This window comes from Lissotriton helveticus, chromosome 1_1, assembly GCF_964261635.1.
Source record: "Lissotriton helveticus chromosome 1_1, aLisHel1.1, whole genome shotgun sequence".
Lineage (NCBI taxonomy): Eukaryota > Metazoa > Chordata > Amphibia > Caudata > Salamandridae > Lissotriton > Lissotriton helveticus.
The window spans coordinates 1,374,531,983-1,374,555,357 of NC_136057.1; the positions used below are offsets into that span (position 1 = coordinate 1,374,531,983).

At 47.5% G+C, this 23,375-nt stretch overlaps 1 protein-coding gene across 1 annotated transcript in view; it reads right to left on the reverse strand.

Annotated features, from left to right (window-relative positions):
* The window catches only part of IFT27 (intraflagellar transport 27), a 153,875-nt gene that overhangs the window by 78,524 nt on the left and 51,976 nt on the right, over positions 1-23,375 (reverse strand). The window contains exon 5 of the mRNA XM_078657759.1: positions 13,832-13,949. Coding sequence (XP_078513885.1) covers positions 13,832-13,949 — 118 coding nt within the window. The remainder of the gene's footprint in view (positions 1-13,831; positions 13,950-23,375) is intronic.

The window sequence follows — 23,375 nt, forward strand, 5'->3', positions numbered from 1 at the left end:
ACACCAAATAGGTGCTGTATGTATATATATTTCTTAGCAAGTAGTGTGTGTGCAGCTAAAACAGTACAGCAGGAGTGGTATCAGGGAACTAGATCTATGGTCCTGCGAAAAGCCTTGATGTACGGCTTGAAACATGTTGACCTTCTAGTAAGGCAGACACATTATTACCTATACTTTCTACCTTCCAACGTTTATAACCATACCGACTAGAGCAGTTCTTTTTAATCTCACTATCCGCATAATACCTCTCCACTCCAATTTTTCATAATTATTTTACAACTTATAATATACACCAAAAAGTGCTCCTACGTAACACGTAGGTCACAGCACGCCCTGTTGCGCAGCAGAACGGGAAGGACCTGATGATGAAGCATGCCACCAAGGGATAACTATGGTGGGTGAGCGTTATATAAGAAAATCAAGTGTTTTCTTTTTTACGTGGAGGGTTAGTCCATACAAACAGTTGGGCTCTCTTTAGTTTGCTACTTCTATTTGTTTCTCCCCAAGGCACCTTACAAGACATGCAGGCTCCTTGCAAGCGTTAAAAAAATATATATATATTCACCATCTCTCTCTACATTTATTTATCAGTTTTATGATGTGTAGTTTGTACAATTTTTTTAAATCTTGCTGGATGTACAGTGGTCTGTTAGAAAACAATAAATGTAAACCATACTATATATAGACGGAGGAAACAACGGAGAAGGAGTACGCAAGTTGGAACATGGCAGGAAATTATGCATTCTGGAATTTCATCAACAGACTGGAACAAATAATTTAAATGTGTACATAAATGAGTTTGCAGCCTCCTATAAAGGACAGAAGGATTGGTAAAGTTCTCAGTTCAATAGACATGAGTTAATGATTCTGAGGAGTTTTTCATTGCTTGAGGTTTTGAATGTAGGTTTTTCCAGTAAGTGAGCTGCTACTCCTAAAACCTAATTTCCTTCCCGAAACTAGTTGAAGGTCTGCCAAGTGTCTTGTAAAAGTAAATAGCTTTCTAATCAAGGTACTGAAATTAAATTTAATTCTTACTTCCGAAACTAGCCAGTGAACACTTAAAAAAAAAAATGGGTGTAAAGTGATCAAACTTCCTCTGGGAGGAAAACAGTTTGGCTGTGTCTTGAAAGAGTGCTTACAAGGGCTGGAGAGAAAAATGGGTCTAGGCGCGAAATGATGAGCCTATTGTTAAGGTTGCCTTGTGTTTAGAAGGATTCTGATTTTTGCAAAAAGGAGTTGACAGACTGTCAGTTTATTTATATGCGAGGAGGATGTAGCAGGATCCAGAATGAAACCCAGAGAGTTCACATCAGGAGATGTCAAGGGGGAGAAGCCATCAAGAGCAGGTTAAGTTGACTGAATCTAATCTGCACACGAACCAAGGGCATCAATCTAGGAAATATTGGATGGTTTTCAAGAAAGGCCTTTTCTCTGTGTCCCAGAGCAGTTAGTGGTAAGTGATTAGTGTCCCTGTTGGGTACTGCTGGCTACTACTGGAATTCCAGCTACTCTTGCAATGCAAACCAATAACAATGTTGCCCTCGCTAAACACTGGACTCTCCAAAAGGTAGCAAAGCGAAGAGACAAGGCTTACTCCAGAAGGGAATAGCAGGTTTGAAATTCAGATACAATATACACAGTAATAACACAAACTAAACTTAGTGCCCAGTAATTGCTGCTTTAGTAAAAAGAATAATTTATAGAAATAAAAAGTATGGCATGTAAAGTGGTTCTACCACAAGGTTTAGGCGTATTCTGAAGCAGATATGCCATTCCATAAGTCTTTATATTGCTTAGGGGTTAGGGAGCTGTACTCAAAACAATAATGGGCCTTCAGACAACGTTCATCTGTGGGGAAGGTCTAGAACATCTTGGCTGCCTTGGGAAACACTCTGATGTCAGTACTTTATAGAGGTTTGTTTACAGCCTTCAGGCTTAAATGCGTCAAAGAGAATGTTACAATGAATCAAATGTCTTACATATATATGTATGCCCTGTGCCCTAGTTTCTCAGCAGTGCTGGGTGGAAGCATCTGACAGAAAAAGGCGAACAACTAAGAGGGTCTAGGCAAAAGCTATAAAAAATCTGCACAGATGCAACAAGGCGCAAAAATGGTTTAACCACTTCATGCCCCCACACACATCAGACACATAGGTAGATCCGGGATTTGTCATAATAATAATAATAATAATAATAGTAGGGCAATTTATAGAGTGCCTGGTTACGCACACCGGCGTGTCCCCGCGCTGTGGTGAGTGGAAACAGTAGACCCCCAAATATGCTCAACTGTGCCCTAACTATTGCACAAACAGATGCGTCTTGAGCTTTCCCCTGAACCTTGCCTCAGATGGTTCCAGGCGCAGCTCCAGCGGGAGTTTATTCCCGCTCTTTGCAGCAAGGAACCGGAAGAACCTGACCCCCATACAGGATTTTTTTATTTTCGGGATCTTTAACAGGCCAGTACCTGTGGATCTCAGTGGCCGAGCCGGTCTATACTGTGTAATAAGGCTCTGTAGAGGTCCTGGTGCTTTGCCTCCCATAATACGGTGGCACATGCACAGGGCCTTAAACTCAATTCTTCTCCTGACCGGGAGCCAATGCAGTGCCTGCAATGCGGCCTTCGAGGCAGATCTTCTAGGGAGCCTCAGAACCAACCGGGCTGTGACATTCTGTAGCACCTGCAGACGGTCTAGGCTCCTAACCGTAGCACCCAAATACAGGAGGTTGCCATAGTCCATTCGTGAGGTGACCAGGGCGTGCACCAGCGTCCATCTAGCATCCGTCGGGAGAAGGTCCAGCACCTTCTGCAGAGCTTTCAGGACCCCAAAGCACCCCCCCACCACCCGACTAATCTGTGGCGCAAATGTTAAGTCCGAATCGAACCAAACGCCCAGATTCTTAGCTTGTTGGCAAGGCGCGGGGACTGGTCCCAAGCAGGAGGGCCACCATGCCGAGGACCACACAGACGGGCACCCCCCCCACCACGAGCACCTCTGTCTTGCTACCATTCAGCCTCAGGCAGTTGGTAGACATCCAAGAGGCAAGCTTGTGCATGCACGCTCTGAAGTTGGGTGCAGCAAGACCAGGTGAACGCGACAGGGAGATGACCAGCTGTGTGTCATCAGCATAGGACACAATGTGCATGCCGTAGCCCTCAACTATAGCAGCTACAGGAGAGACATAAAGGTTAAATAGAGTTGGGCTCAAGGCCGAACCCTGCGGAACGCCCTGATCCAGGTTGATCACTCTAGAATAGTGATCACCCTGCCTAACCTGGAAACCCCGATTGGTCAGGAAAGATTGAATCCATTTCAACGCAGCCCCAGAGATCCCACCCTTATTCAGACACTGAAGCAAGGTGAAATGTGCTACAGTGTCGAAAGCTGCACTCAGGTCTAGGAGGATAAGGGCCATGATCTGACCCTCATCCGCCCCCTGTCTGATGGTCTCGACAGCCATTAATAGTGCTGACTCCGTAGAGTGGCGGGGTCTGAACCCAAATTACGTCGAATGGAGCAGATTAACTTCCTCCACATGGGTCATGAGTTGGGAATTCACAACCTTCTCTGCCATTTTGCCATATAGGGTAGCAGCGAGATAGGGCGGAGGTTCTCCATTTTCTCATAGCTAATATTGGGCTTTCTCTGGAGGGGTAACACTACCGCCTGATTCCATCCTTCAGGCACCGTATGCGTCCTAAAGGATACATCTAGCAGATGCCTAATAAAGGGCTCCAAGATCTCAAGGCTATCTGTAAGCAGTTTCGGTGAAGCGGGAACCCTCGGGGATCCAGACTTTATCCAGCTGCAGATCTGTCGTAGTGCCTCAGGGGGTGGGTAGGGTTGTGAAGTTCTCCAGTATGTCCAGTCCCCCACCCTCCCACTCCACCTCCACAAACTCAGATCCCCTTTTTATTTCCCCCGAAAAGGAGGAATAGATCGTGGCCACTTTCTCCGAAAAGAATCCCGCAATGCGATTGCAGGATTCCACTGAGTTTTCCATGGGCATGGTAGAAGAGTTGGCCGCGGGAATTTCCCTATAGATCTTAAACAGTTCCTTTGTGGAATTTTCCACCTCCCCAATTCTCCCTGCATAATAAGCTGCCTTTGGCCTTCATATCAGTCCATGGTAGGCCCTTCGCTTAACTATGTATTCCAGTTTTGCCTGGTTCAGAAAGGCCACCCTCCACTGCCTCTCAAGGTGTTTACATTCGGCCTTTGCGTGATGTAGATCATCGTTGTACCATGGAGCCGATTTCTGTAACCGTCCCCTCCGGTTGTTCAGACATAGCGGGGCTGTACTATCCCAGGCATCTATGATGAGTCTGTCCAAATTCCTACACGCGGATTCTACATCCATACCACCTGGCCTCCCTCCATTAGCCAGTGCAACATTGAACTTGGCTTGGGAGAATTTGGCCCATTTGCGACTGGGGTAATTTAATAGAGGCTGTTCCTGATCTCTAACTTCAGGGGTTCTCATCACAAAGGGCACGAAGAAGTGGTCCGACCAGGGGATGGGGATAGGAGAGTTTACTTCCCCTTCCCCCCCAATTGGCGAATATGGGGTCAAGTAAATGGCCCTGCTGATGGGTGGGGACCCTAGCTTGTAGGTTAAGCTGAAGTGACTTCAATTCCTGACAGAAGCCTGCCACCACTCTGTCAAGTGAATTCTCTAAATGTATGTTAAGATCTCCTAACAACAAAAATGTGTCCCTTCGAAGGGCACCCTCCGTAATACCTGCCACCAGACTATCCATAAATCGGGTGTAGGGACCTGGAGGTCTATAGACCAGCAGTCCTTTTACCGTAGTGCCTGGGTTTATCCTAATAGTAAAGGCACCCGTCTCACTGTCCGCTACAGTTAGTTGTTCCAATTGACAGCATAGCGGCTGTTTAAAAACAATTGCAATCCCCCCCCCCTTTACCCGAGACCCGGTCCAGCCTGACCATCAAGTACCCCGCAGGGAGTGCCTCAACCACATCTGGCTCCGCATCAGCATCCAGCCATGTTTCCGTGAGTTATAGGAGGTCCAGTTTTTTATCAGTAAGGAGGTCAAAAACGTCCAGCTTATGCTTCCGCACAGATCTAGTATTCAGTAGCCACACGTCAGCCTAGTTTCCTCCAGCTTTCCTTCCTCTACCACACAGAGCGTGTAGTGAGAATTTTTACAGCCCACATCCTCCTCCACCTTCATGCTATGACAGCATAGGTCAGGGGTGTTAGGCCTAAGTGTCTGGAGCTGTTCCCTGGTCCACTGTGTTATAGCCACGATTTGTCCAGGGGTTCTGGCCATGGTCCCCGCACGGCCGCGGACGGGCGCAGACGGGCTTGCCGCCGGTGCGCCCGCTGCGCGGTCGAGAGAGCATCCGGCTTTTATCTGACTCCGCGTCTAGGTCAGAGGAACACTAGACCGCTACCCGGCCCCCGTGCACCGGAAGTGCTGTCTCTACCTTCCTCGCCTTCCGCGCAACGGTGCTAGTCACCGCGTCGGACCGGGGCGGGAAGGAGGTAGGACGAGAGCAGCCCCCGGTAATGCCCTTTACATCAGGTGAGCCAGCTACACTGTTTTAAGCACTGCCGAGTGAATTTAAAAAGGGAAGCCTAAATCGCTATCCCGCAGATCGCATCCACACAAAGAGATAAAATACAACAGGTAAAAAGTATACCAGCGCCGTGCACACAGTAGCTGAAGGAACTGCCACTGCCTCACTCACCACAGCGCGGCCCGGGCTCTCAGTGGCTTTTATCTGACTCCGCGTCTAGGTCAGAGGAACACTAGACCGCTACCCGGCCCCCCGCGCACCGGAAGTGCTGTCTCTACCTTCCTTGCCCTCCGTGCAACGGTGCTAGTCACCGCGTCGGACCGGGCGGGAAGGAGGTAGGACGAGAACAGCCCCAGATAATGCCCCTTACATCAGGTGAGCCAGCTACACTGTTTTAAGCACTGCAGAGTGAATTTAAAAAGGGAAGCCTAAATCGCTATCCCGCAGATCGCATCCACACAAAGAGATAAAATACAACAGGTAAAAAGTATACCAGCGCCGTGCACACAGTGGCTGAAGGCGCTGCCACTGCCTCACTCACCACCATACCCATGTGGGTCAGTCTTTTGTCCCCAGGAAGTTCTCCCAGCAGCGCTAACTGTATACTGCATCCACAAATTTGGTGAAGGATAAATTGTAAATGGGTTTCTGAGCTGCATCCGCAGGCAATGTTGAAAGAAAAGGAGGCCAGAATGACCTTGTGCTGCTTGCAACATTTCCATTCAGAGGATGCCATTAATAATGCACACAGTCTTCGTGTATGTCAAGCGTAAGCCCAGACACGCAAAATACTAATGTGGAAGAGACAGATGACACTTAGGAGGGAAATAAATAGGATCAGCAGACTTCTTGCCGAGTTGCTTAACCTTAATTGCCAGTACCATTCACTGTGATCTCGGCTGCCACCAACCAACCACCATTACCACCCCCCAACCCCAGCTAGGAGAGAGAATATAAGAAGGAGCAACCCCACTGCAGCAAAGGCCCGTGCTTTCCTGGTGAACCAACAGAAAAATATATTGGAAAGCTACAATGCACCGAAAGACGTAGAATAGGGGGCAAACACTCAGTATTTTAGTGCATTTGTACTGTAAAGAAAGCCGAAGAAGTGAATTGAATGGCACATCAGTGAGCACAATGCAAGGATGTGCAGCCCACACCCAAATTCCAAGACACCACAAAAATACAGCTGATGTGGAATCCTACCAAACTACCTCACCCAGATATACCGAAGAGTCTGCAGGAATCCAAAACTCGGCATAACTTCCACTGTGTGATTCCTGAAGAAGGTTGGTTTTATTTTCTTGGAAAACCAGGATGAAACTCCGAGGTAAGAGAAAACAATTCCTACGTCGAATCACAAAAAGTTTCAAAGAACCACAACAAAGTGGAAATAAGCAAATAGCAAGTTGTACCCATGGACAACTGCAAGAATATTGACCCACATGGATTTATAGGGGGTTGGTCTCATGGCTCTTCTAAAGGGCAACATGCAGGGCCCCGTTCTCATTTATTGAAAGGATGGCTAATCATATTGGTGAAAGAGCAGCAATGTGATTGTTCATTCTTTAAGTCAATCACAACAGGCCCTGAGATATGACCATTTTGTTCGACTGGTGGGTTCAAGTCCTCCTTTTGAGCGGTCTTCCCACTTTCTTTTTCTTTAATGACATTAGATTATTAGCATAATTTGGACCTGGGCACCGGGAAACTGATAAACAGTTGTGGATGAATGTATGTGCTTCGCCCTCTAAATGTGGTAGCAGAAAGGCTGAACCAAATTGCCTTGTCTAACTTTAAGGTAATGCGACAGTCCAATTGTGAAGAAATACCACCTGTAGCTTAATAGATGGATGACACATGTGGGCTGTGGTGTAGACTTTCACCACTCGCATGAGTGACTTTGAAAGTATGTCTACAAGGCTGCCAATATAGCCCTATGCTACTATCAGCAAGGCTATAACAGACACCTGTTCAACATAACCGTTTCCTCCCTCACAGCACAGCTGTCTGGTTTGCAAGACATTTTGGGGCGGTTCAGAAAGCTTCCCTGGGAATGCATTCCGCCCATTGCTTACCATTGGCTTTGTGGTTTTCATCTCACATTTTCTAGTTTTCTATTTCCTGGCTGCATTTGTTATAGGCTGTGCAGCGTGAGTTTCTCCTTTTGAAGGAATAAAGATTTTTCACACTACCTCTCCTTGTATTCTTCCATAAGTGTTCTTTTCTGGAAACAGGCCTGTAAATCTTGTTCTTATCCTGTCACATTTGCTATGCATTCAAAGACAAAGGTCAAATGTCAAGCTCGGTCTTCCAAGGGAGCTTGGGGTTTACTTTTCTTTCTCAGACTTCAAAGTGAGAGGATTTATGTGACAATCTTGCTGGGTACTAGGGGTAGGAAATGTTTTTTGTAGCACACAACATTTACATGAACTGTGTGTGTATTTCAAAATATATCAGTTAGGAAAGCACAAATGAAGCATATTTTTGTTAATTTTGAAGTGTGCTGGAAACAAATACTTTAATATGATCAAAACAGATCAATACACTAGGTATTGACATTTCCACTCATTGTGTGTGCACTGTATAGTTGTATTAGTAAAACTGTATATATGTACATATGTAATGGTCATTTCCATTGAAAATGTGTCTAACGGCTGTCTGCTACCACACCATGCATACTCTGCACCACTCCACTCTGCTTTACTTTACTCTACTCTACTCTGCACCACTCCACGCCACTGCTTTCTATGCTTCTCTACGCTGCACCACTCTACTCTATACCAATGCACTTTACCCCACACCACTCCAGTCCACTCCAATATACACAGATCCACTCTATGACACTCTGCAACCTGCACTCTATGCCACTGTACTCCACGCCAATTAAGTCTACTCTGTACCACTCAACTCTAGGCCTGTGCACTTTACGCAAATCCACTGTTCACCATTCTACTCTATACCACTTTACTCTACGACATTACACTATGCCTTTACACTCTACACCACTGCATTCTACCCTGGACCACTCCACTCCACTCTAAAGCACTGCACACTGCCCTGCACCACTGCACTATACGCCACTGACCTCTATGGCATTGCACTCTACTCCACTTTGCACGACTCCACTTAACTCTACACCACTGCATTCTATGCCACTCTGCACTACTCCACACAACTACACTCTACATCGCTGCACTCTATGCCACTCTGCTCTGCATCACTGCAATCTACACCACTGTACTCTACTATGCACCACTGTAATCCACGTCACTGCATTGTACAATGCTGAATTCTATGCCACTTCACTCTATGCAATTATACTTTTCTGCACTCTACACCAATGAACTCTACACCAATCCACTCTATGCCACTACACGCCACTGTACTCAACAACTCTGCACTCTACCAACGCCACTGTACTCTACTCAACCCCACTCTACTCAACGCCAATGCACCCTGTGCCACTCTACTCTGCAGCACTACACTCTACTCCACTGCACTCTACTCTACTCTGCACCACTCAACGCCACTGTGCTCTGCAGCTCTCTACATCACTACACGCGACATCGCTCCACTCTGTAGCAATACACTCTACACCAGTCAACTCTACAATATGCCACTCTACTATACGCCACTCTACACAACTCCACTCTATGCCACTCCAATACACGACACGCTATGTCACTCCACTCTTCGCCATTCCACTGTATGACACTCCACGCCACTCTCCTCAATGCCATTATTTTTAAGACATTCTGAACAGTGGCCGTACTGGAGGACAACATGGCTAAAACACATTGTCAAAGCCAATAACCCTTGCATAAGCGAGACCTATTGGCTTTGGCAATGCTTTTTTATATTAGCACAGTCTGCAAGCTTTGAGGACAATGTCCAAAAGTATGAGAGGTCCAATAGTTAGACTTCTGTGTTCTTGAAGTGAAATAATGCCAAAGGCTCTTTTCTACCGCATAGGCTGCTGAAGCCTTTTCCTAGGCTATAAAAAAAATCTATTTTCCCAAAGGGCAAGCTAGGAAAAAGCCATCCAACCATCCACTGCTCTAAAATGTATCACACAACTAATTCAGTGGTAAATACAGATTTTTGTTAACTATATTGCAAACATGATTTTACAAATACTAGTCAGTCTCTACTTGTCGATCTAGAAGTTATTTGATTTAGTTCTGCGGGTCTCTCTCTACCTCCAGTGGCAGTAATTAGCTCTTCGACAAGGTGTTACAAACCCCTTCCTAGAGAAGACAGTAGCCTAGGGCCTGAAATGTGAGAAGAATAATCACTGACTACTTATCTTGGAATGTGGCATGTGCTAGTGGAAAGGAGCAGTAGATGGCCCTAACAAAGATCTGACTGGAAGCTTCCAGAGTAGCAGGCTTATGCTGAACAGTACTATGGTGTTAAGGGAGCTTGCAGCTGCTCTGCTTCTAGACAAGCTGCCGGGAAAGGTGGTGGTTCTTGACTTCAGGAACACCAGTTTGATTTTTTCCAGGAATATACACCCACATTTAAGTAAATGATCTATGGATGGGAATTCTGACTTCCATACACTGGTCTTTGGGTTTTGCCACTTTGACCGATCCCCAGACCAAGGCTTACAGGGATAGTTTACTAAAAAATAATAGAAAGTGAAGACAAAGCAGGTGGATGCTTTGTGTAAGGGGCTTATAGGAGGATTGGACGCAGAACTTGTACTAATCACTTGCTAGTGTGCGGACCCAGAAATACTTCCCAACAGCTCATCAGAATACAGGTAAAATGGGGGGAGACCAGAAGAAGAAAAGGTGGACATCTGCTTGTTATCTGTCTGGAGAAGAACTGAGGAATCCTGCTTCTCCTTGCTTTGGAAATGTTGTGAAGAGTCAGAAGGATAGTCCTCCGGTGGTCTAAGGACGGAAAGGCTGAAGGAGGATTGCCTATGATAAGCTGGAAGACGACTGGCTTTTGCTGCAGCCCTTGTGTGAGTGGTCGAGGTTGCCACAGCTACTGAACTGTGTTCTGGTTGGCAGAAGGCTTTATAGTTGTTTGTGATTTGCAGGGGTGAACTGTAAAAAGGTTTCTAGCTTCTTCAGCCGTAGGTAGTAAGTCGTTTTTTAGTTCTGAAGAATCAGGACAAAGTGCTAAGGATCCTGAAAAGACACAAGCTCATTGGACAATGTCTGCAACATTTCAGCATGGGGTCAGCCGGCATTTAGGGACACTGGGCATTTCTGTAACCTAGAGACCCACGGAATCCAGGGTGGTGTAAGTGCATTGATCCGAGCACGTTTCCCTACCAAGATTGCCCTTTTCACAGCAGCCAGTCAGAATGACTTGGTGTAGACAGCCAAAATACAGTAATTTTCGCAATCTCGCTATAAAATCTGCCATTTTTTAAATGTGCCTAATGAGCATGTTTTGGAAGTATTTGATACTGAATTTCATATGGGGTCTAAAAAGATAGCCAGGTTGTGATCTTTTTGCCAACATTTTCACCCACCTAAATTCACCAGCTACTGTCTTCACATGACTGCTGCTAGCCGCACCCAAGCCAACCGACCACGCACGCAACCTGGGCTTCATCCTGGACCCCTCCCTCTCGATGACCAGACAAGTCAACGCCGTCTCCTCATCGTGCTTCAACACCCTGCGTATGCTTCGCAAGATCTTCCGCTGGATCCCGACCGAGACCAGGAAGACTGTCACCCAGGCACTCGTCACCAGCCGACTGGACTACGGAAACGCCCTCTACGCCGGAACAACAGCCAAGCTACAGAAAAGACTCCAGCGCATCCAGAACGCCTCCGCCCGACTCATCCTGGATGTCCCCCGACGCAGCCACATCTCGAGCCACCTGAGGAACCTGCACTGGCTCCCCGTCGACAAGAGGATCACGTTCCGGCTCCTCACCCATGCACACAAGTCTCTCCACGACCTGGGCCCCAAGTACCTCAACGACCGCCTGACCTTCTACACGCCCACCCGCCAGCTACGGTCCACCAGCCTCGCCCTCGCAGCCGTACCACGCATCCGAAGAGCCACCGCTGGAGGAATATCCTTCTCTTACCTGGCTGCCAAGACTTGGAACTCCCTCCCCATCCACCTTCGGCTGACCCAGGACCATCTCGCCTTCAGGAAATAAATCAAGACCTGGCTGTTCGAGCAGTAGCATACCCCTCCCCCCAAGCGCCTTGAGACCCTCCCGGGTGAGTAGTGCGCTATACAAATGGCATGATTGATTGATTGATTGATACTCTGAGCTCAATGAAACTATCCAAGTTTAGCTTTTTTTAAACAGAAAGCCCACAAGCATTATCAGACCTTGAGTTGTCCTTACTTTTAAACCCTGGATCTAATGATAGGACACATAATGACATAGACCCTTCCTTCACTGTTTCCCACAGAAAATATGATGTAACATCTGAAGTGGAACAACAATCCGAATCAGTGACACATTTTAGCCAATATCTTGCCTTGACCCTTCTACATCACATCACATATGCATTCCAAGGATATTTCAACAGTGGGTTCAATATTCTAACCAAAGCCACCCACAGAACTTACCGCTGATAGGCCCATCACACACTTGTTCTTGCTTTTCCTTAATCCTTTTGTTTATTCTGCGATTTCTGCCTCACCTTTTCCTCCCCTCAGCACAATGCCTAGTCAGCCACTCTCTAAGCAAGCAACCAGACTCACTCCAAGCCTAAAAAGCATTACTCACACCACAGCAGGACCCAGCAGTCCTCACAATATCCCTTGATGAACTAGAGGGCCAGTTTAAGATGTTAAAGATGCTGTGCCTGACACACAATCTCTACAGATACTTGTCTGATAGAAATATCATCTCACCCATCCAAAATCTAAATTATGCCTCACAAGGCAAAATTATACCTGCGAAATTCAATTAAGAAAACTACGGGGGCAGAACCTGGAGACTTCTACGCGCAGAGGGAGGGAACATGCTGAACATAGCTCTTGGGCTTCAGTAATACTACATCAGATCCAAAAAGAGATTGCCATAGTATTAAGAATCTATTAAGAATTGAAAGTATACTATCCACCTTTGTCCTTCTCTCCCATCCCCCTGTACCTGCAGCAACCTGCACATGGCAAAGACGGAATCACAAATAAACTAAATATAAAAGCCATTTACCCAAAACGCAAGGAGGACCGATGGTGAGGAAGAACTTGAGGTTGGAGCAGATATAAAGTATTTTGCTGGAATCTTAATAGCTGTGGAACCTACAGCCATGAGGAACCAGCTGTTTGCACTCTACTTGGTAAGGAGTAGACAAGGGCTGCCTTGAAAGAAGAGCATCAGAGAGGTGTTCTTTACTCTTGAAACTTGACTGGAATTGAAAAAGACTGGATTAAGGAGACATTACAAGCTGTCTTTAACACCTGTGCCTTTCATTCGGGTCTGATCATGTTAGGCTTCACCAACTATAGACTCACGTATGGAAGTCTTGCATGAGAAGGAGCATGTATGCTTCCTTCAAGTCTGTGTGTTGTCTCCTTTCAAGACCCTTGTGACGTTTAACTTCAGCAAGTGAAGTTCTGAAACGTTCACAACTTCACAAGTCTGTAGGTGTCCCAAGTGATCAAAATTACATATTTTAAAAAGGTAGGGCAGGCTATGCTGTTTTTGTCACAAAACATACTTTTTGTGGAACATTTTGCAACATTTCCTTTAAAAATATGAAGTGAACATAAGCTACATTACCCAACTACATACACCCATAATGTTTTTCTAAAACCATCAAGGTGATTATTTTTTTCTTTTTTTTTAAATAAAATAAAATGGTGAGGGCAAAAATGCTTAAACTTAAGACCATGCATCCACGGACTAAAGAGAAACCCAAGGGGGAAAATTCACCCAGGTGAAACCAAAAAAAGAGGCAAAGAGATCGTTGAGATCTCACTGACAAGCTGGAAACGCATGGAATGTTGCAATAAAAAGTGGTTTTCTAAGAAGAGGGATAATAATGTTGGCTAAAAAAACAGAGATCCTGCAGTGATGGCGTAAACAAGGTTATTTAAAATAACCCATAAAAATCTAAGCCACACTACATCCGTGTTCCGTTATGAAAATAGTTATGTTTGCTAAAACTCCTCCCTGATAGCTGGGAACATTCAAAGCACATGAATCAATGGACATTTTCATTGTGTGGATCAAGTGGAGACCATCATATACGCGAGAGAAAGGAGAAGCAGTGTACAGAGTCAGAGAGCGAAGAGTGGAAAGGTGCATAATCAGAGGAGAGGTGACAAAATAAAAGCGCACCTACCAGGGAGGTGGGCGTAGGGCCTCTGGGTTCTTGCACGCTCAAGCCACTTCGTGCAACTGTTGAACGACTGCTCACTGGTGATGTCAAAGATCAGGCAAAAGACATCAGGTTGCTCCCACTGCAAGGAAAAGACAAGGCACCGATGAAGTAACAAACACAATGTGCATGCGGCCTACCATTCGTGATTCTCTGGTGCAGAAGGCATGAGGAGTCCTGGAGGAGCGGCAAAAGTTAACTACCTGGAACAATGCTCTCTAAAATGATTGTCTTGCACCCTGTTACAAGTAGTAAGGGATACAGCGGATCTTACGATTCAACCATAATTTCACAGAACATCTTGAAGGGGAGCAGAGTGATCTGGAGGTAACACAGCATGACCTCACGGTAAGGAAAACGCATGTATGACATGAAAAGAAAGGGTGGCAGGTTCCCCGGTAATATTAAAAGGATAAGCCTAAAAATTATGAATCAGATATTTGACCAGATTGGCACAGAAAGGAACGAAGGCAGATTGGGGTATAAGTGGACTTTAGAAGTTCCTCAAAGTGAAGGTATGTGAATGAGTGTAAACAGAAATGCAGTTTGTCTTTAAACATTTATATGACAAAACCAGTGGAAAAGATGACTTGCACCATTTCTAATCAGTAAAGCAGTTTAATAAAGTGCTAAGAACAATGCCAGAGTCCCATAGTACACACTGATCAACAGCCCAGCGAGTCTACGCAAAACCTTCACCTAACACAAACCTTTCCTTAACTACAATTTTAATACGAATAAGCTGGAGGTCAACCATGATAAATCGACCAACTTTCCATGGCCGGGCGGGTTGCCCTTATCAAGATGGTTGTACTTCCCAAATTTTTATATTTATTTCAAAATATCCCGATCCCACTTACGAACAGATTCTTTTCGACCCTTCGTTCACATTTAATTAGATTAGTATGGAGTAACAAGAGCGCCAAGGTACGTTGGGAGGTTATGACACTTCCCTGTGATAGAGGAGGATACGGAGTCCCTGATCTACAACTGCATTATCTAGCCGCTAAGTGCAGTTTCGCGCAAACATGGTACCATCCTGTTGCTAGGATTCACTTTCACCGTACGGAGTCTGATCTAGTTCTCCCGGCCACATTGGTGACCGTGTTACCTGTGGGAGTCCCCAAAGATATCCAACCTGCATCCGCCACCAGTTGAGCATGAGGGAAATTACGACGAATCACAAACACACCATTGCTTCATTCTTCTGCCCTTCCACTCCCAAACGTCAAATGGTTGCCTATCACTGGCGAAAAACTCGTTCAGAGGACCTGTGCTAAATTTAACATTGTAAAAATGGGCAATCTGTACCCAGATGGCCATATTTTTGATCCCAGTAATGTGCACTTATTCCCCAATGCTACATTCATGGACTACATTCATGGATAGATTTGTCCTTATGAGAATGCGTTCAGCATTGCGAGCTACGCTCCCGGATTATCCTCTAGAACCCCTGTCCTTCCCCCCCCGCTCACGATAGTGATCGATAGCGAGAGAGGGGTACGTATCATATCTCAGCTCTACAAGGCATGTGCTGCCATCATCCCATTTAATGATGACAAGATGTGCAGCACTTGGGAAACTGACTTGGGTAACCCAATAACCGATGAGCAGTGGGCGGCTTGCTGCGCTGTAACGAAAAATGTCTCCCTTAATAGCCGCCACAAATTGATCCATTTTAAGTTTCTTCGCAGGATTTAAGTCACCCCGTCCATAGCACATAGGATAGACCCCTCCAGATTGCACCACTGTCTAAGGTGCAATGCCCTACACGCCGACTTCGCTCACCTTGCCTGGACATGCTCACGTATACATACATTCTGGGTGGAAGTCCATTAGACAGTAAGTAGTATGGTAAAGGTACCAATGGCCTCCCTGCCAGAAATTGCTCTCCATGGGTACGTCGTGCAGTTCACCCCAAAAGTTTGCAGATTTCTTGGCTAAAAGAGAAATCTCCATTCATTGGGGTGGCAGACCTGCGCCTTCAGTAAAGGGATGGTTACGAAGCTTGGCATCCTGCTCCATGAGAAGTGAACTATAGGCAACAACGATCCCTCCCACCTCCAGACCCAAAGATATATGGGGCCCTACATGGGGCCCTTTCAGATCCTTCCTGGCTGCGCAGCAACAAGACCCCCACCCTCCCCCACGCAACAGGAGCAGGGTATAGTCCTGACCGGGGTGGGTTAGGCTGATTCAATGTGCATATCAATTGTTAGTAACACACAACACGAGACTTGCACCTTGTTATGATTTCAGTCTGTTTCTATATTTGTCATTGAGATGGGTTCTGTTTATGTCTAGGGGGTGCGGGCTCTGTTGAGGCGATCAAGCTGGGTGTTGGAAGAATCTGTTTATGTACTATTTAGCCATGTCGCATCACCGATTGAGCCTACGACAAGTTGTGTTAGCCTTGTTTTTTGTACTTGCGAAATGATTTTATGCATCTCAGTGCATTGTTTTGTCTCTAACAAAATGCTAAATAAAGTTAAAAAAAATATGATAAATCGAAGGTGGTAGCATTATCTAGTTGCACAACGGATTCCTAAACCTGGAAGCTTCAGGGAAAAGAATTACAAGCGATCAAATCCTAAAAATATCTTGGGGTGACATTTCAGGCAAATTGCTCAATCAACACGCACCACTACTCACTGAAAGAGAAGTGTGCGCCTTTAACTTTTGTCTTCCATAAATTAATGAAAAACATTTTACAAGCTTTATGGGCAAATTGAATGCCAAATATATATACTATGAACTGGAAGCTTTCCATGGCTAATCCTGAAATTGGTCAACCAATTTTTGTAGATCACGGTTTAGACTACCTTGGACTACAAGTCGGCAACAAGCATGACAGACATTTAGGATGCAAGAGCAAACCTTAACTCAGAATGCTTTTCCCTTGTCTTTAGTTATCTCCCATGTATATCCTGTATATACTCTGCACCATGTAAATATAATTTTCAATAAAAATCTACTGAAATAAAAAAAAAAAGCACAAACCAAAAAAAAAAAAAAAAAAGGGCAGTAATCCTTAAACATTGCTTTATATTAAAATATTCGAACTTTTCCAAGGGATTTTAATGTGCAAATTTAAATTACTTTTTTAGGATACGGCTATGCCTTGGCCAAAAGCAAAACGCATTTCAATGAATCAAATATAGAGCTATTTTGTGAGAATGGGTGGTCATGTACAGGTTTTAAAAGATTTTTTTTTTTTAATACACACCTTGTATTCATTTCTATAGCTAATGATATATCCCTTTGTGGAAAAGAAAGTTGCGCAGAAAACTTGCTTTATCTAGCAAGGAACACCATACAAGTTCAGGATCATTAACAACAGACATTTTCATGGGAGCTAAAACGTTTAAAAAAAATTTAAAAGTCCGACGTTCTCCTTTCCGCTATGAAATTACCCCAAAGTGGTTACTCAATATTGGTAGGGAAATAGAACACTCTTGTTTCGAATGTTAGGAGGCCTACACCTCTGTGGTTTTAACTCACTTGCGGGAGAGTGGTTTGTCGTTTTACATTATGCAATACAATCAGCAATACATTCAAGTTAACATTCACATATTTGAATTAATATACAGAATAATTTAAGATCGCAAGATTCAGGCATTCCAAAGCATTTGTTGGTATATTTAGTCCGTCATTCTTTTTATTTTTTTTCAAGAAATTGAGCTTGATTATAATTGTAAAGCTTCTCAGTGTGATTTTTGTATTAATTCATACAAAGTCTCTGTACTAATTCATACTCTGCCAACAAGGGTTTCTCCCCACTTATGCTGCAAGCCTGGAGCTTTTTCAAGACTTATTATTTGGGTGGTTTTTACAGTTTATGGGTAGCTGTTGTCATTTGGATATCCCGCCTTTGTTATCTGGAAACAGGAAACTCGCACATTTATTCCCTCTTGTGATTGGCTAAATGTTGTTATTCTATGTACGTAAGTCCTTTATGTTTGGTCCAGGACTTTAACTGGGATAAAGAAAACTGAGGTGGTGGTCTCTTAAAGAGGCGTGGTCGGTCAAATTAAGGGTGTGGCTTAAAAACACGTAAGCTAAAAATCTGCGCTAAGTATAGAGTCCCGCCCGACTGGTATTTTACTGCTTCTGTCATTGCATTCAGGCATGTAGTACAAGAAGTAACATTACACCTACAACAAGTCAGGACTATTGGCTTTGTCAATTGGTGTTAGCTGTATAAGGCAAATAAGCATCAACTCTGGCTTTGTTGTATGTAATATTGAAAATGCTTGAGTTCTGAAATGATGAGACTGTGAAAGAACTATAACGAGTCTCTTTGAAGTTACATCAAAGGCAGTGAAGGGTGGTACTGCTGCAGAGTTAGGATTTTTTTTTTATCCTGATGAGGGCAAAAATGGAGAGCCCAATAGCGACCCCGCTCAACGCCTGCTTTTTAGAGCAGCCGGTGCTGAGCACCGGCAGGACCCGGCCCAAGTAAACCCCTGGTTTGGTCTTCATAATTGCGGGTCTGTGCGAAATGCCTGGATTCTAAGCTCGGTCGTCAGTTGCAAATCCTATGATTATTTCCTAGCTCTGCCCATCAATACACTCCGAAGCACTATACAGTCAGAAAGGGGTATCGCTGCACTTAAGCCTGGTTGCTCCATTTTTTTTTATTTTTTTTAAGACGTTTATTATTGTTCAAAAAGTGCAGTACATATAGCAGAGCCTACAACCCTGCGGGCCGGCTGCAAAAAGAAAAATCTGTGCAGTGTTGAGGCAGATGGTTGCAGGGGAAGGTATTATGCATACTTCAGGTCATTATCAGGCGTAACGTGTCACGCGAAGATTATACATAACATGTGCTCGTAGCACTCGGCCATCACTGTAAACGACGTCTCATTTTACATTTTAATCATAATTCAACCAGTAACTTTTCAACAAGAAACAGGACCGTTCACAACTGCACGTCCCAGTGTGCCTACGGTGTCCGTGTAACTCCATGCACCTGTGGAGCGTGTGGTGTGAATGTCTCTCCAGCGTGTTTACGCATGTGCTAGGAGCGCACCGGTGAAGTGAGAGAGCCATGGCCGCCCTAGGTGGTCGGTGGTATAGCGGGTGGTGAACAGGGTCGATAAGCGGTGGCGTTCCACCAATTGTCCGCTCGTCGCGCGACATGTGTGGCAAACATATGTGTCGCCCCTATGACACTTTCGGTGGGTGCCACCCGCTCCCGTGTTCTCTGCCTAGGGTTCAGCCAGGGGTGCCCGTCTGTCGCAGTTTGATAGTGGGTATACCCGCAGCTGGGAAAAACAGGAATGCGTGACCATCAATATGGGAATGTGCAGAGGGAGACAGAAGTGGGGGGGGGGGGGAAGTGTACTCGTGCGGGTTGTGTCAAGGCTGTGGTGTTGAGAATTGCGTTCGGGTCATTACGTGGTGGAGAGCCCTCAGTAGCGTGGCCGACTGTGTTCGCGGCCTACATGCCGGGGGGTCGGTGGCACCCTCGGGGAGGTGGGGGGTGAGCGCGGTGTGCAGCCCTGTCTATGATGTCGTCGCTCGTGGGGGGCCTGCCCGTCTCGGCTGTCGCTGCGCGATTCCCCTGGCCATGCCCTCTGCCTGCAGGGACCCCAGGATTTCATCCCAGATGTGTGCAATCGGGAACTGTCTCAGACCCGCTATCTCCTCCCCGCGCAGTGCCGTGCCCTCTGCTTTGGCCCAGTTAACGAAGGATGTGTACCAGTGCGCGGGAGCTGGCGGTTCCCTACTTTTCCAATGCCTGGTGAGGAGGCGTTTGGCCGTGATAAGGCCCAGGTCCCAGAACCGGGTTTGTGGTTTATTTTGTTTGGTCCTCTTGTACAGCCCAAGAACGCATGCCTCCCATGTGGTGGGTAGTCCCGGGCCCGTGCTGTGTACCAGGAGTGATGTCACCTCCCCCCAGTAAGTGGACAGAGTCGGGCAGCCCCAAAGCATATGCAGGATGTCAGCATCCAGCAGATCGCATCTGGGACAGGCTGCAGTGGCTATTGCGAAATATTTATTGATTCTGTCTGGCGATAGATATGCCTGGTGTAGTATGTACAGCTGAATGGTGCGGAAGCGGGAGTTACGCGGGACGTTCACAGGGCTGGCCAAGATCAGTTTCCATTCTTTATCCGTCCAGTCCCTCCCTCGGAGGATTGCCCACTTGTCCCTGATCGGCTGTGTGGGCTTCTGGGTGTGTATGAGGAGCGCCTGTGCCAACCAGTGCGTGATATGTGAGCCTCTGCCCATGACGTATAGGTATTGGATCAAGTGGTGGAGCGGTGGCTCCTCCTGGATATCTCCCCAGGATACCGTATACGTCCTCACCACTGACGCGTGTAGGAGGAATTGTCCTGCCGGCAGGCCTGTGCCCTCCGATAGTTCCGCAAATGGGAGCAAGGTCCCGTCCGCGTATAAGTCGCCCATCGTCTCCACCCCGGCAGCAATCCAGGGTTCCATGCTGCGGGACGATACCATCCCATTCCTCCGGGGGTGCCCAGCAGGGGAAGGGCGGGAGCGTACGGTCTGACATTCTTTGTCAGCTTCAAGCAGCGGAGGAAACATTTGCGGGCTACGGCCATATGGAAGGGCAGAGGGCGAGGTCCCTTGGTCAGTGGATGAAACAGCGCGCACACCTGTGGGTACGTCCATTGGTAGTCCGCGTTGGCAGTGTCATCTAGGTGTGAGTCGCTGAGCCAGTACGTAACCCATTGCAGCTGTGCTGCCAGGTAGTACAGCTCCATATTTGGGACCGCCATCCCTCCCTCCGCCGTCGGGGAATACAATTTCGCCAGGGCCACTCGTGGGCGCCCCTTGTTCCAGATTAAGCCGCGGAGCATCGACTCTAGGTCACGAAAGATCCTCGTGGGGACGTACATCGGAATGTTTGCAAAGTGGTAGAGTAGCCTCGGTAGCGCTATCATTTTAGTCAGAGCGATCCGGCTGGGCACATTCAAGGGTAGCGTCTTCCAGAAGTTCATCTGGGCCCTCAGTGAGGACACGGCGCGCCCCAGGTTGCCCTCTAGTATATCCTGCGGGTCTCTGTAAATGTGCAGCCCGAGGTACTTAAACGTGGTTGGGTACCAGGTAAGTCGGGCGCCACCGAGATGCACCTCGCATTCCTCCAGGTCTGGGCTGAAGGCGTATACACCGGATTTGGCCCAGTTGACCCTGAGGCCCGATACCTCTGCGAAGGTCTGGAATATGTCCGATAGAATCGCAGGCACCGCGGTGAGGTCCCTCACATAGAGTAACAGGTCGTCTGCATAGAGCGAGACCGTGTGCACCCCGTCTGCTAGCGGGATCCCCCAGTCCCCTCCTTTGTCCCGTAACAGGGCTGCCAGGGGTTCGATGGCTAGGGAGAAGAGAAGGGGCGACAGGGGGCAGCCTTGTCTGGTGCCCCTGCGTACCCGCACCGCCTCTGACAGCAACCTGCCCGTCCGCACGCGGACGCTAGGTCTCTGGTAAAGCAGCCCGACCATGTCCATGAAGGCATCTCCCACGTCGAGTTTTTCCAACACCGCTCCCAGGTACGGCCATTCCACTGAGTCGAAGGCCTTCTCCAGGTCCAAGACGAGGCATCCCGACCTCGGCCAGTGTGTTGTGGCCGCCTCCTGGACTCTGAATAAGCGACGCAGGTTACGGGAAGTGCTCCTAGCCGGCATGAACCCGTTCTGGTCCACATGTACCAGGGTCGGGACCTCCAGGGTCAAGCGGCGGGCCAGTAGGGAGGTGAATATTTTGTAATCCGTGTTTAACATGGCTAAAGGCCTGTATGATCCCATACACGTGCCATCCCTGCCTGGCTTCAGCAGCGAAACCAGGTTCGCCTCGTTTAATGAATTTGGGAGTGCCGAGTCCTCAATCGCATGTGTGTATAGCTTGAGCATCTCCGGGATCAATACGTCCGAGCAAGCCTTGAAGAACTCAGCAGGCAGGCCATCTGGGCCCGGGGACTTGCCGTTGGACAATGCGAAGATGGCCTCTCGCATTTCCTCTTGGGTGAATGGTCCCCCAAGGTCCTCCTGTTGCGTGTTCGTCAGGGAGGGCAGTTGGACATCTGCAAGGAAATCCGCGACGGTGTCTGCGGAAACCCTCATCTGTGACCTGTATAGGGCCTGATAGTGCCCCACAAACGCCTGGTGTATCTTGCTCTGTGTGTACACTATCTCCCCTCCAGTTGTCCTAATGGCGGACACCGGCTCCGTGCGGGAGTCCTGTTTGACCAGCCACGCCAGCAGTCTCCCTGGCTTGTCGCCGTGTTGGTGCACTCGCGCGGAGTGGGCCGCAAAATTAATGTGCCTCAGCCTTTCTAGTAGCGTCGTATGTTCCTCGCGAGCCTCCCGTAGCCTGTCGTCCGCGCCAGCCACTGCTTCTTGCTCCCAGCGGAGCAAGTCCGCCTCCACCCTGCTCAGATCCGCCTCTAGTGCCTTCTGTATGCCCCCCTGTGTGCCCAGGCAGTGACCTCGCATCACCACTTTGAAGGCGTCCCATTCCACACTTGGAGAGGACGCCGTGCCTGAGTTGTCGGTGAAGTACTGTGCCACTCGGGCCTGCAGGGCGTCCCTGAAGGGGGCGTCCAGTAGCAGAGCGGGCTGTAATCGCCACGTGGGTATGGGCGGGTGTGGGCGTTCCCAAGCTATCGCCAACGTGTGTGGGTTATGGTCTGAGTGTGTCCGGCCGAGATATTGCGTCTCAGTGATGTGTGGGAGCGTTTCCGTTGTCACCATGAATCTGTCCAGGCGGACGTGTAGCGCATGCGCCCCCGAGAAATATGAATATACCCTGGTGCCTGGGTGGCGCGTGCGCCACGCATCTTTGAGGTCCCATTGCATTGCCCACCCAGCGAATGCCCTCGCGACCCCCAGTGATGTGGCATCTGGCCTGGGTGGGGTCGAGCGGTCCAGTATAGGGTCTAGCACTGTGTTGTAGTCACCTCCCAGTATCCAGGGGACTCCATGCCAAGGCGCTAATTTCTCCGAGAGGTGTGTTAGGAAACTTCCCTGGTCTGTGTTTGGAGAGTACACGGACGCCAGGACCACCGGCTGCCCGTCTAACCGACCCCTCACCAGCACATACCTCCCCCCCAGGTCTGTTATCACTTCAGCCATTGTGAAAGGGGTGCCTGGCCTAACCCATAGTAGTGTCCCACGGGCAAACGAGGAGTATTCTGTGGCGTATAATTGACCCCTCCATCTGCGCCGTAGTGTAACCACCTCCGCCCCACTTAGGTGTGTCTCTTGCAAGAGTGCGATCTGTACCTGCTGCCGTTTCAAGTATGAATATATTTGGTATCTGCGCGCAGGCGTGTGCATGCCCCTGATATTCCAAGTGCATATTTTAATCGTAGTCATGGTGGTGGTGCGTACCCCTCCCCATTTTCCGCACTGACAGCAGCTCCCCTAGGGGCTCTCCCATCATCAATCTCAACACGCCCATCTCCGCCCCCCGAAGTACACTTCGCATTGTCCTGGTAGTCATTGGGTAGGGGAAAAACATTAGATAACAACAACCAACTGTG